We start from the raw sequence: 13,348 nt of genomic DNA on the forward strand, positions 1-13,348 counted from the left end.
TATGTTTCTTTTATTCCTCCATCATTCCAATTTATTTCTTTTCCATTATTCTTGCCGTGCATTTTCTTCTCCCTTCACAACATGAATCATGATGATGTTTCAAACATCATCATGACTTATCATTATTATTATTTTTTTTTAATTTAATTTAAAAGCTGATCTACACAGACAGTTTTGACGAATTTATTACATAAAATTTCACTTGTTCTATTTTTATTTTCTTTGCATAACAAATCCTATAAACACAAAAATAACGTAAATAGCTCAAAAATATAAGGAACTAACTAAGAAAAGACGAGTGAATTCGAAGTAAAAATATATATAAATATGATCCGATCAGGAATGCGTCTCCTTGAGTAATGGAAGTGTGGTAGACTCCAAGTGCGAGATTTGAGTTGAGAAATGTCAAATCCGCAGAGAAATCTGGTGAAAATGCCCCCGGTTCAATTGTCGGCCTAAAAATTTAAAGACAGGACGACTGAACCTGTCTTGGACCGGTTTGGGTTGCTTGGGACACCATGGAAGTGGGCTACTCCACGTGCGGCATGCATAAGAGTTGAGTCTAGGCTTAGCTTTGATGTGCACAGTACTCGCGTCAGGTCATGGCTCGGGCTGGCTCTCTTTGGGCTTGGGCCTTTGTGGTTTGAAGTGGTGCTGGGCTGGGCTACCTTCGGTGCGACTTGGGCTGGTATGCCTTAGGCCTGCTTTAAACTTGGGCTTGCGTTGCTGGGGTAGCAGCTTAGGCTGCCCTTGGTGCCTAGGCTTGCTGCTCACCGTGGGTTGTAAGTTTACCAATGGTGGCCACGGTGGTTGCTTCCGTGGTGGCTGTTACGGTGGTACCCCGTGAGGGTAGTGCCACTCCACTCATCGTCACGTTGAGTCTCGTGGATCGTTGTGGTCCAAATTCTTGAACATTGGAATTTCCATTTGTCGTGGTTTCCAAATCTCTTATCATTGTACTTTTCTTTTACGTTTATTCAAAGGATTTTTGTATAAAAAAAATTCTAGAAATAAGAATGTATGAAAAATCTATGAATGAACAAAAAATTAGAAACCTTGAATGCAAAAGTCTTCTACGAGCGTGTGAATCAAGACTCTCAATGAAAGCACCAATTTGTGGATGGAAATTTCCACCTTTTTCTTCTTGGATGAAAATGCACCTACAAAACAATTAACAGGATCAAGGCCAAGAGCCTCATGCGCCCACGATGAATGGGGAGGCCTTTGGCCGAAGAATCTCCAATGCCAAAGTTAGAATTTGAGAGAGAAAGTGTTTAGAGAATTTTAGCAGAAGAATCAACCTAGGTTTTTGGAGAAATGAAGGGCTATATATAGGGGTGTGGCTAGCCCTATTTGGAGAAATAGGGACCGGTGACTTATGGTAGAAGTTGGCTCTAATTGAAAGAAATTATGCCAAATAATATCTTGCAATCAATTAGGTAATTAATCAATTAATTTGGCAATTATTCCCAATTTGAAAAGAATAATTGGGAGTTACCTTGTGGGTAAAGATTTGGTGAGGAGTGATGAGAGGGTTTTAAAAGAATACTATTTTGATCACCTTTGACCTCGATTGAGTCGTTGTTGTCCATTGCATGCGCATGAGAGTCCCGATGTGCCTCAGGAGTAATTTTGTCTTTTTAACCCCAAAAGTCTACGTGTCGCCTCCATAATTTTCTTGACTATTTTTGGCTCCACAATCATGTTTTTAATTAGATAACAAAGATAATTGTTTATATAAAATGATTTCCTGTTTTCGTTTTTTCTGTAGTGAAGTAAGAAGTGGTGCGCTTCATTCAGCTCTGCTTAGAGATGGAATCGAGCAGCACATCATCATGTAGTTCAACACAAACATCTGGGGATACCTACTGGAGCCATACATCCAAGTCGAATCATCTTGCTCGCTCCCAACTTTTACTACCAACCCACTTTCTTCACAATAAAAGACCATCCCAACCTCCATTCCTCGAGGCTTGAAATTGAGGTAATTATTAGTTAGTTAAAACTTCCAAATAGTCTCCGCAATATCCATTGTATCTTAGTATTTACATACAGACGTATTTGCATTTTAAAAATGTGTAGTTAACGTTGAAAAATCCTACTAAATAAATCATAGATTCATACTCATTATTTATTGCGAACACACCATGTATTGAGAATTTTTTTTTTTTTGAAGGAAACGATAGTAGATTCAATTTTATAAAGTTATTACAAAAGGTTCGCTACATAAGCCATTTAAGGCACAAAGCTCTCCTCAAAAAGTAAATCAATGATTAAACTTGGAGGAGAATCATACCATTCACAAACTTAACTACATGAGAGACCAATTCTTGCAAGCCTATGGTCAACAACGTTAGCTTGTCGGTGGGTATCAGTAAATATTTGCTCAGTGAAATAACACCTTGATATCTTCTGCTATTTGTCCAACTAAAGACAAATTAGTAGAGGAATCCTTTGACGCTTTCACAATCTGAAGTGAATCACTCTCATAATGAATTGTTTGAAAACCCCTGTAACCGCCTAAATTAAACCTTCTCTGACTACCATAGCTTCTACCTGAAGGGGGGAGAAGGCATCCTCCAAGCAGCCACACTTCGCTGCCACAAAGTTGTCGGTATTACCCCGAACAATGATTCCAAAACCAGCCACCCTCCTATCACGGTTTCAAGAGCCACCAATGTTCATCTTGATATAGCCTGTAGGTGGGGATAACCATTTGGGAAGGGCCAACAACTGAGTTCTATCCCCATGTTGCACAGAATTAGAAGAAACAAATTTGTGCCGTCGATGTATAGCGTTAGCAGCACACATGTCTGGTAAATCCGTACTATCCGACCACAACTTTTCTTTTCTTGCTCCTCACAATGCCCAAAAAATCATTAGGAAGGGATCAAAGTCGACATGATAGATTTTTCCAGCGATTACCTTAATCGAAGCCATCACTGACAAGGAATTAAGGTCTCTCAACAACCCCTAAATGTGAGTCATCCACGCACATTTTGCGTATGGACGGTCCATAGTATGAATAGTAGTTTCACCTTCATAATTACACATCACACAAGATAAATCAATAACAATGTGGTGTCTAGCTAGATTTGCTCAGTGGGCGTGTAGTTGTTAGTCTTCAAATGCACGCCTTGACCTTTTATGTCATCAAACTTGTTTTTCTTTAAACTCCTTTTGTGGATTTTGGAAATTCCAAAGTTTTTTTGCCCTTTTGGCTGTTTACAAAAAAGCTAAGGTAATTATGTGTACGCATATATCATTTGGTTGATTTATTATGGATCCTGACAACATATATATTAGGCCATTTAAGGAAAGGAATCTCTATTTTCTTTTAAATGTATCGAATTTCAACGATCTAAACGGTTTATTATGTAAGTCTCGATTTATAAATCATCCTTGCAAAAATTCAATTCAATCCGAAACCATTTGCTTATTTAACTATCATGGTGAACTTTCATTGTTTTTTATAGAACAAAGTGTTCATCAATTTCTTTGAACTCAAGTAGATGTCTCAAAAATTTCAGATATGGCTAATATTTTGTAAGGATGATCTATGATGTGTAACTTGAAAAATAGATGGTTCGAATCATTGAAGTTCGATGTGGTATGACTCGCAACTAATCTCCATTTTTTTAGAATGAGGATCATTTCCCTCAAAGGCCTCCTACACGCACACACACACGCACACGCACACGCACTCACATGCACACACACAGAGGCCCGGCCCTGAGAAATTGGAGGCCCTAGGCGAGCCTTCAAATGGGGGCTCTAAAGTTCTTTGACACCCGACTTGTTGTACATTTATATGTATAAGAAAAGGTTTCGCTAAATACATGAAAAATTTCATTTCTACATAAAAAATCATTAAAATTCATATCCAAAGAAGAAAGATATGCAAACATTACTTAAATATTACACGTCTCGGGTTTTTAGACGCAAATGTACTAATTAAGTTTACGTAATCTAACTTTTCAACCAATTCTTTTTCAATTGACAAAATAGCTAACCCATTCAATCTTTCTTGTGAAATAGTTGATCGAAGATACGATTTGATCAACTTTAATTTTGAGAAACTTCTTTCTGCAGAGGCAACTGTAACTCGTATGGTTAACAAAATACGATAAGCAACCCATGCATTCGGGAAACAACCATCCATTTGTCTTATATATTTCAGCACTTCCATTGCCCGATTTATTTCCTTCGGCAAAGTTTCTCTCAAGATTCTTAGCTTTATAAATAAGTCCTTTCCATCAATATCAGAATGCTCACCATGTTTCAGAAATCCTTCAAGATTGATACAAAAACTTTTCAAGCTATCATTGTTTACATCTTTTAACTTCTTCAAATTCAACAAAAGCCCAAAAGTTTCTTCGTATTTCTGAAATTGTTCAAACCTGATATAAAGTGAAGTTCGAGCTTGATCAACTATATAAATGAAGTAATTAACTCTAAAAGCTTCAATTGCTGATTGTGTTGCCACTTCACTGGCACTCTCATTAAACTGTTTCTTTCTTTGAATGATGCGTTTCTCACTAAAAACAATCTCAATCTCCATCTCATTTGCTATTTTCTTAACTTCATTCATTGCCTCTTCAAATCCAGTTTCTCTATACCGATCAAGAACAGATATAAGCCCTTTCAATTGATCAATAGCAACATCAATATGCATGTCTTATTTTTGAAGAGTTTTGCTAACAGTATTAATAGCAAACAACAATTCATGCCAAATAATCATACCTAACAAGAACTCAAAATTCTCCAGCTCATGGATTGCTAGGGATTTGGCTTCACTCTTTGACTTATGATCTTCACTAGTATTTGCCAAGTGAATCAAAGCATCTCTTATCTGTTGAGCACTTTCTCTTATGGGTTTAACACTTTCAATATGACTTTCCCAACGAGTTTGTGACAATGGTTTGAGGGTGTGACTTCCTTGCACATGATCTGTAAAAACTTTCCATCGCTTTGTTGAGGATGAGAATAATGTATATATACGTTGTACCACTCCAAAAAAAGACATAGCTTTAGGACAACAGTTGACCATATCACAAAGTGCAAGATTAAGGCTATGACAGCCACATGGAGTGTAGAATGCTCTAGGATTTGTTTCAAGTACTCTGCTTTGCACGCCTTTATTTTTGCCTTTCATATTTGAACCATTGTCATAACTTTGTCCCCTTATTTCATCAACATCAAGTTCAAGAGTGCTCAATGCACCTAAAAGCACATCAAATAGTGCACGCCCTGTTGAGTCATGTACATTTAGAAATTCCAAGAATTCTTCAACCTTTATTGGAGTTTTTGTAACATCCACACACCTTATTATAAGAGACATTTGATCTTTGTGACTGGCATCTAGAGTGCAATCAAGTGTCACTGAAAAATATTTTACTTCTTTGATTCTTGCTATGATTTCACTTTTGACCTCACTTGCCAACAGTTGTATCAATTCATTTTGAGTCTTGTGACCAAGATAATGGTAATGAGTCTCATGTGTATCAATACGCCGAATGTGCTCATTGTAGGATCAAATTCAACAATCATTTCAATCACATTTAAAAAAATTCCATTATTCTCTTCATACAGCTTCTCATTGTCTCCACAAAATGCCAAAGTAACTTTTGCAAGTCTTTTCACAACAGCAATTATCCTCCATAACACTTGTCTCCAATGTTCTTTCTTTTTGCTGATTTGTTGCTGCACACTTGCATCAATTGTTTTACATTTTTGCAATCTTCTTTCCAATTAAATCCATTCATTCATGTAGTGAATGTGTTCCTTGCTAATTTCATGAGTTGTAAGTCTGTGACTAATATTCTTCCAATCTTTAAAACCCTCATTATCCAAGTAAGTCTTGATTCCAATTTGCTTGAATAACTTGCAACAAAAACAAAATACTGTATCCAAAGAACATGAGTACACTAGCCACTTCCTATCTTGCGTCTCCCCATTAGGCAATTTTCTAATGTAATGTACAGAAGAAAAATACCTATCTGAATTATCTTTTGGAAATGCAACATCATCAACTCTTTTTGGACCTCTTTCCACTAACATGCCCCTAAGATTTTGATCAATCTTATCCCAATTCCCTGGATCATCAATATTCAAAGGAAAGACAATTTCATTATCTTTACCATTCTCATTAGCTTGATCATGTTCTTCAATGTCAGTCTCAATCAAAGGTTCATCTTCTTACTATTTACTACGTACCATCCTCAGATATAGGCTCACATTGCTCATCTTGCTCTTCGTTATTAGTCTTAATCATGAATTCATCTTTTTTCCCCATTATTGTCATGATTCCCTTGTTCCTCATTCACTGAACTGTCATCTTGTTTCTTGAAAAACTTACTAAGAGATCCATCCTGAGACTTTATTAATGCTTCTTCCTTTTCCTTATTTCTTCTTTTTTGAGACCCCGAGAGATACTTTATGTTTCTGTTAGTGGGCTTACTATTTCTAATAGGAGGCATGATAATCAACTCTTTTTCAATTAGGAAATCACAACCCCACAATCAATAATCAACTCAATATTTTGTAAACAACAAATTGACAGAGAAACAAACTAAAATTCAAATTTCACCCACTACCCAACACAAAAGTTTGATACAAATGACACAACACAAAACGAGGTGCATAAAAAATACAGTAAAATTCAATATCGAAACTTTGAATTATCTTGAACCAAAACTAGTTAGGAAGCAAAAGTAACCAACCTTGTTAAGTGCATCCATAATCCAATTATCATCTTGAAGGGATTTAACCACTTTGTTACGTGCATCCACAAATTCGAATTTTATAACTACAATATAGACACTTGACAAGTGAATACTCTGATTTCGCATAAACAATAAGCATTAAAATAAAAATCTTAAACCCTAGAAAAATCGAAAATCCTAATTATATTTACAAACACTTACAAATTAAATTATAGAAAAAAAAAGGCATAAGAGAAGAGAAGCATTGATCAGTGAGGTTACCTATCCTCCGCAAGTGGGAAAGAACTGAAGCTCTGCAAAGAAAATGGTTGAATTGTTGTTGAAGCTCTGCACCCCACCCAAGACACTTTGTACACCAAGTTTCAACTTTCAAGACTATTATATGATTTTATACTTAAATATTTTATTAAATTCAAACTCTAAAAATATATATATATTATTATATATATATACACGTACTTAAGAAATATTTTAGGCCTTCCGGCCCTTTCCGAGGCCAAAAGTTGCACAGCAAGTTCCAAATTTTTTTTATTTTTTATAATTTCATATTTAGATATTTTACTCAAACTACAATATATATATATATATATATATATATAATTGTTATTGGCATTCCAAAATTCTAGTGGAGTACGTTCCAAATTTTCTATATTTGGAAAAAAAAATATACTTGTAAAAAGTGTATGACGAGATTTTTAAAGTGTCAATAACACTTATATATATATATATATATATATATATATATATATATTTGGGGCCCCCCCCCGAAGTGGGGGCCCTAAGCGCCCGCCTAATCATGCTACTCCCAGGACCGGCACTGCACACACACACGTACATGCATGCACACACACACACACGCACGCAAGCATGCACGCATGTACACACACACACATACACACGCACGCACGCACATGCACACACACACACGCACACACACACAAACCAAATGGGGCACACACGCACACACACACACACACCAAATGGGGCGGAACTAGTGAGACTAAAGATTTGATGTGATGTGCTGGATAGCCAGGATTGAACAAACCATGAAACCAACTATTATAAATGAATAAGAAAAACTAAAGGGTAAATTACATAGTAACCCCTCAAGTTTAAGGTCTATTACAATCTCATACAACATCTTTAAAACATTTCACTTTCATACGTCAAGTACTATTTTATTTCAAAATAATACCTCTGTTACATTTTCCATCCATTGATCTGTTAAGTGTTGATGTGGCTGCCACATTTATGCCATGTGGCTGCCAAATATGCGCCACGTGGTAAATTTTTTTTTTTTAAACCTTAATTTTCTAAAAAAAAAAAAACTGAAACTCGCAACCCCGCACCCCCTAAGCAAACCCAGAAACCCCCTACCCCATAACAAACCTAGAAACCCGCAACCCCCATATGCATTTCTCTGTTGCTTCCCGTCTTCTCCCTCCGTTGCCGATCAAATCCAATGATCCAAACCCCCCAACTTTTCTCTGCGCACCCCAAAACCCACTTTTCCCACCCCCCCCCCCCCCAAAACCCTCAATCCACACCCACAAATTCCTAAATGGACCATCGCCGGCCTCCCTTCACAGTCAGCGACCCTCGCCTGTTTTTTTTTCTGCGGTTCCCACCTCACCGGCTCGTTGTGCGATTCCCGCCTCAACTGGCTCCAGTGCGACCCCTGCTCCTATTGCTACCAGCAATCTGACCCGGTTTTCAACCCGACCGGATCTTGTAGGAGTTGCAAAGCTTAGAGGGAGGAGACGGAGTGGATGAAGGTCGAGGAAGATGGGTTGCAGATGAGTTCGCAATGGCAGGTAGACTCTCTAACTGCAATCATATACAAACCCACATAAGTACCAATAAGATGAATTTTACCTTAACCTATTGCTCAAAACATCAAATCAAACCCTAAATGTCCAATATCGGATCCATTCAAACCCACAATTAAAGAGAACAGCGACAAAAACCCTCGCAAAATTATTACCTTCTTCTTGAGATTTGATGGCTGGAGATATGGCGCGAATTGTTGGGCTTGAAAGCCTTCGCGACGCTTCTTCAGCAAGCTCTCTGCTCCTTTGTTCTTCCGGATCTCCACCATGTTGTCCTCTCTTCTGCGACGACCCTCATCGGCGTCTACCGCCACCTTGTAGCTGTTCAGACGAACCTCGGTCCTCGTGCTCGACCTTAGCGACATGTCGTATGATTTGAGTACGTCTAAGGGAGATTGATCGTGATCCCAATGGGTAGGAGACAGAGAAGGAAAGCAACAAAAAAACCCTAGAAATTGGACTTCTCTGAGTATTCGAAAGAGAAAGAACGACTGAGGAAGAGAGAGAAGGGTTTCTATATGCCTTAATCGGGAAAAATATAGGTTTTTTTTTTAAGAAGATTCAATTTTTTTTGCCACGTGGCACACAGGTGGCAGCCACGTCAGCACTTAACAGATCAATGGATGGAAAATGTAACAGAGGTACTATATTGAAATAAAATAGTAAGTGAGGTATGAAAGTGAAATGTTTTAAATATGTTGTATGGGGTTGTAATAGACCTTAAACCTGAGGGGTTACTATGTAATTTACCAAAAACTAAATGAATGAGTCATATGTGTTTACCTTGAATTTAAGATATTCGATGTGTTTGTACCATACTTGACCAATCCCGAAATGTCAAGGATCCAAAAGAGTTTCCCTCCCACTAGGAGGCCAATCACAGCGTGACACGTGTCGACATCAGAAGCCAATCATAGCGCGACACGTGTCAACATCAGAAGCCAATCATAACACGACACGTGTCAATGTCAGAATGAAACTAAAAACTCTCTTCTATAAATAGAGATCATTCTCTCACAATATTTCCTAATGTCATTTGTACTAAATCATTCACTTGTACTCACTAAATGAGAGCTTGAACCTATGTACTTGTGTAAACCCTTCACAATTAATAAGAACTCCTCTACTCCGTGGACGTAGCCAATCTAGGTGAACCACGTACATCTTGTGTTTGCTTCCCTACCTCTATCCATTTACATACTTATCCACACTAATGACTGGAGCAATCTAGCGAAGGTCACAAACTTAACACTTTCTATTGTACCAATGTCCCCATTGATTTTATGCATCAACATTTGGCGCCGTCTGTGGGAACGACACTTATTCCCACTCTCTTCAGCTTTGCCAAGCTGGTTTCCACCATTCGTACACTCTTTTTTTACCAGGCATCCTTCTCCCACATGGGGAGCGAATGAAGCTATAACACACAAAATGACACCTCTCTTACACCTAGTGTGAAGGAATGAAAGAATGAAGGAAAAAGGGTTGCTCTTCAAGCTAAAGTCGATGAGCTAAAAGCTCAGAACAACAAGATAGCAAAGAAAAATAAGGTCTTCCAGGAGCAGTATGAGAAGCTCTTTAAGACCCTCCACGAAACTAGGCGTACTCAAACATGCGAGCTCGTTGCCCCTATGGACATCAACCATCATTTGGATGCCCCGCAACATGGATGGTCACCTCCCTTCGACATCAGTATCCTTGATGAGGAGCGAGCTAATCATTAAAACATTGATCAAAATGAAGCTTCTCTCAACCCAGATGTTTGACCCGAAGTAGAAGAAGTGGAGGAAGACACCTCCTTGCAGAAAGGTTGGAAGGATCGAAAGCCGTTTATCGTGACTGCCGAGACTTTCTAAAGCAACGTCGAGAGAATCCCCTCCACATATGCTCGAAGATCAATGACCCAAGGGTTTTTGAAAGACTCGGTCCCCTCCTATGATCCAGGCCAGCTGCCAATCTAGGGAAGAAACGACAGGTTCCAGAGGAACATGAAGGTACAGGGGACTCTGAGGTATTCCGACAGACTCATCCTAGAAGTAAGTACGACACGTCCAAGAAAAAACCACACGTCCTTGCTCAAACTTTCCTACTTCCAAGAGGCGATGAAGACTTACAAAAGAAAATTCCAGTGGTACATGACTCCACTCAGGACCCCCTTATCCTACAGCTCATTGAGGAAGTAAACAAGTTGAAGGTCGAACGTCAGGCCGAGATACCTGACTGGAACCAACCCAGGCCTGGCCCTCTCATAAGAAGGATCATCGACACCCCCTTCAAACGAAGACAACAAAACAAAAGCTTGGTTTACAACTCTATACTGGAATGGATGACCCAATTGAACACCTTAACCTCTTTGAGTTCACCATGGCATATCAGATGCACACCGACGAAGAGCGATGTTTTCTCTTCCCTTCCACCCTCTCTGGCAAAGCTCTAAACTGGTATTGCCGTCTTCCACCTGAGACAGTAGACTCATTTGAGGAATTGAGGAAATTGTTTCTCTCTCAAAACATCTTCCAGACTGATCACTTGCATTCTGCAGATGACTTGTACACTATTCGCCAGAAGCCGGACGAGTCACTACGAGAGTATGCCGGTCGCTTCAGCCATAAGTATTCTCCCTGCGTTGAGGCAGATGACAAGACCGCCTTAAGGCCTACGTGATTTTTTTTAAGTACATGATCAATGCCAACACTTGGAAGACTTACTCTGAAGTGATGGTACAGGCTTACAACCACACCTCCGCCGAAGCAAGGACATACCAAGGGAACCCCCATATGGTTAACCCCTATCAACAAATGGGAAGTGGAAGTCAAGTTCTACCAAGTGAGGAGATATTGGCCATATAGACACCCATTGCATCATCTCCTACCTCATTTAGCTACTCGCTAAGTCACCAAACGTATCTGTCTCTTGGTAAGAGGAAGGATTTTTACTCTCAGCAAGCCCATTACAACAAGAGGGATAAAAGTTCGTATCAAGACAACCAGGGGTGAACGTACCGTCGACTATTATGACTATAGGGCTAAGCCTCACTCTTTCAAAATAGAGGACTAGGTACTGAAAGAAATGTTATTATAAGAAGGCATACACATTACAAATGTTTTGACTCTCAACCGCTTGAGATCTTTTATCACACAAGCCATTCGGCAAATATTTAAAGAAGAGGGAATTCAGATAACTTCTTCTGAGTCTTTTACGTTCCTAGCACTAGAACACTTGGTCTACGCTGACCTACCCTTATACTCCAACTCAGAGCTTCAACATGCGTACTTTGACACAAAGTATGTGATACTAAGTGTTACAACCAACATGGTTCACATATCAAAAGCATGGATCCCTTCATGCATAACAAAACATTCATAAACATCACTCATATTAATCAACATAAACATTATACATTCCAACACATTCATACATAAACATTAAACATTCCAACACATTCATACATAAACATTATACATTCCAACACATTCATACATAAACATCATACATTTTAACACATCCATACATAAGCCAACTGTGCTTCGAAAGGGTTCAACATACTTTGTGTCTTCGACACTTGCTACAAAGTGCCTCGACACCTTGCCCTTATTCTCACCAACCAGGTGATGAAATGTGAAGAAGGAACTCATCTTCATGCCACCAACCAGGTGATGAAATGTGAAGAAGGAACTCATTTTCATGCCACCAAACAGGTGATGAAATGTACAACCCGTACTCTCCTTCATGCCACCAACCAGGTGATGAAATGTACAACCCGTACTCTAATATCATTTGGCAACTTGCCACTCATGCCACCAACCAGGTGAAGAAGGAACTCATTTTCGTGCCATCAACCAAGTGATGAAATGTACAACCCGCACTCTCTTTCATGCCACCAACCAGGTGATGAAATGTACAACCTGTACTCTAATATCATTTGGCAACTTGCCACTCATGCCACCAACCAGGTGAAGAAGGAACTCATCTTCGTGCCATCAACCAGGTGATGAAATGTACAACCCGTACTCTCCTTCATGTTACCAACTAGGTGATGAAATGTACAACCCGTACTTTAATATCATTTGGCAACTTGCCATTCATGCCACCAACCAGGTGAAGAAGGAACTAATCTTCATGCCACAAACTAGGTGATGAAATGTACAACCCGTACTCTCCTTTATGCCACCAACTAGGTGATGAAATGTACAACCAGTACTCTAATATCATTTGGCAACTTGCCACTCATGCCACCAACCAGGTGATGAAATGTACAACCCGTACTCTCATTCATGCCACCAACCAGGTGATGAAATGTATAACCCGTACTCTAATATCATTTGGCAACTTGCCATTCATGCCACCAACCAGGTGAAGAAGAAACTCATTATCGTGCCACCAACCAGGTGATGAAATGTGATAAAGGAACTCACTTTCGTACCACCAACCAAGTGATGAAAGCAACTCACCATTCATTCCACCTACCAGAAGATGAGTGGTACAACTTGTACATGTGAACTCCATTCACAAATAATCAAAAACCCTCAAGCTTGACAACTCAACTAGGGGAGCACTTATGCCCAACAAGAGTTATAGTCACCAATAAAGTCTTATTGCAAGCCAACAACAACTTCAGTGCATGGGATACGAAGATCAAGCTATTCAGCCCTCTTGCATCTGCTTCAAACATTTCCCCTCTGTAACAATGCAAACACTATAACTCGTAGAAAGTTTCACACATTCTTGATCAAGACAGTGTAATGCAAAATCAATTTATGGTGCCAACAAAAGCTTCATCAATGGAGGGCAACC

The 13,348-nt window shown here is 39.1% G+C and overlaps 1 protein-coding gene across 1 annotated transcript; it reads right to left on the reverse strand.

Annotated features, from left to right (window-relative positions):
• Positions 1-3,907: 3,907 nt before the first annotated feature.
• On the reverse strand, positions 3,908-4,675 carry LOC126626829 (uncharacterized). Its single transcript, XM_050296234.1, has one exon. It carries the CDS (start codon positions 4,673-4,675, stop codon positions 3,908-3,910), a length of 768 nt encoding a protein of 255 aa, XP_050152191.1.
• Between the last annotated feature and the right edge of the window lie 8,673 nt (positions 4,676-13,348).

This window comes from Malus sylvestris, chromosome 6 (genome assembly GCF_916048215.2).
Source record: "Malus sylvestris chromosome 6, drMalSylv7.2, whole genome shotgun sequence".
NCBI classification, from domain to species: Eukaryota; Viridiplantae; Streptophyta; class Magnoliopsida; order Rosales; family Rosaceae; genus Malus; species Malus sylvestris.

Bases quoted from the DNA above. Each gene is read 5' to 3' on its own strand.
- LOC126626829 (XM_050296234.1), bottom strand. From the start codon at position 4,675: ATGCATATTGATGTTGCTATTGATCAATTGAAAGGGCTTATATCTGTT.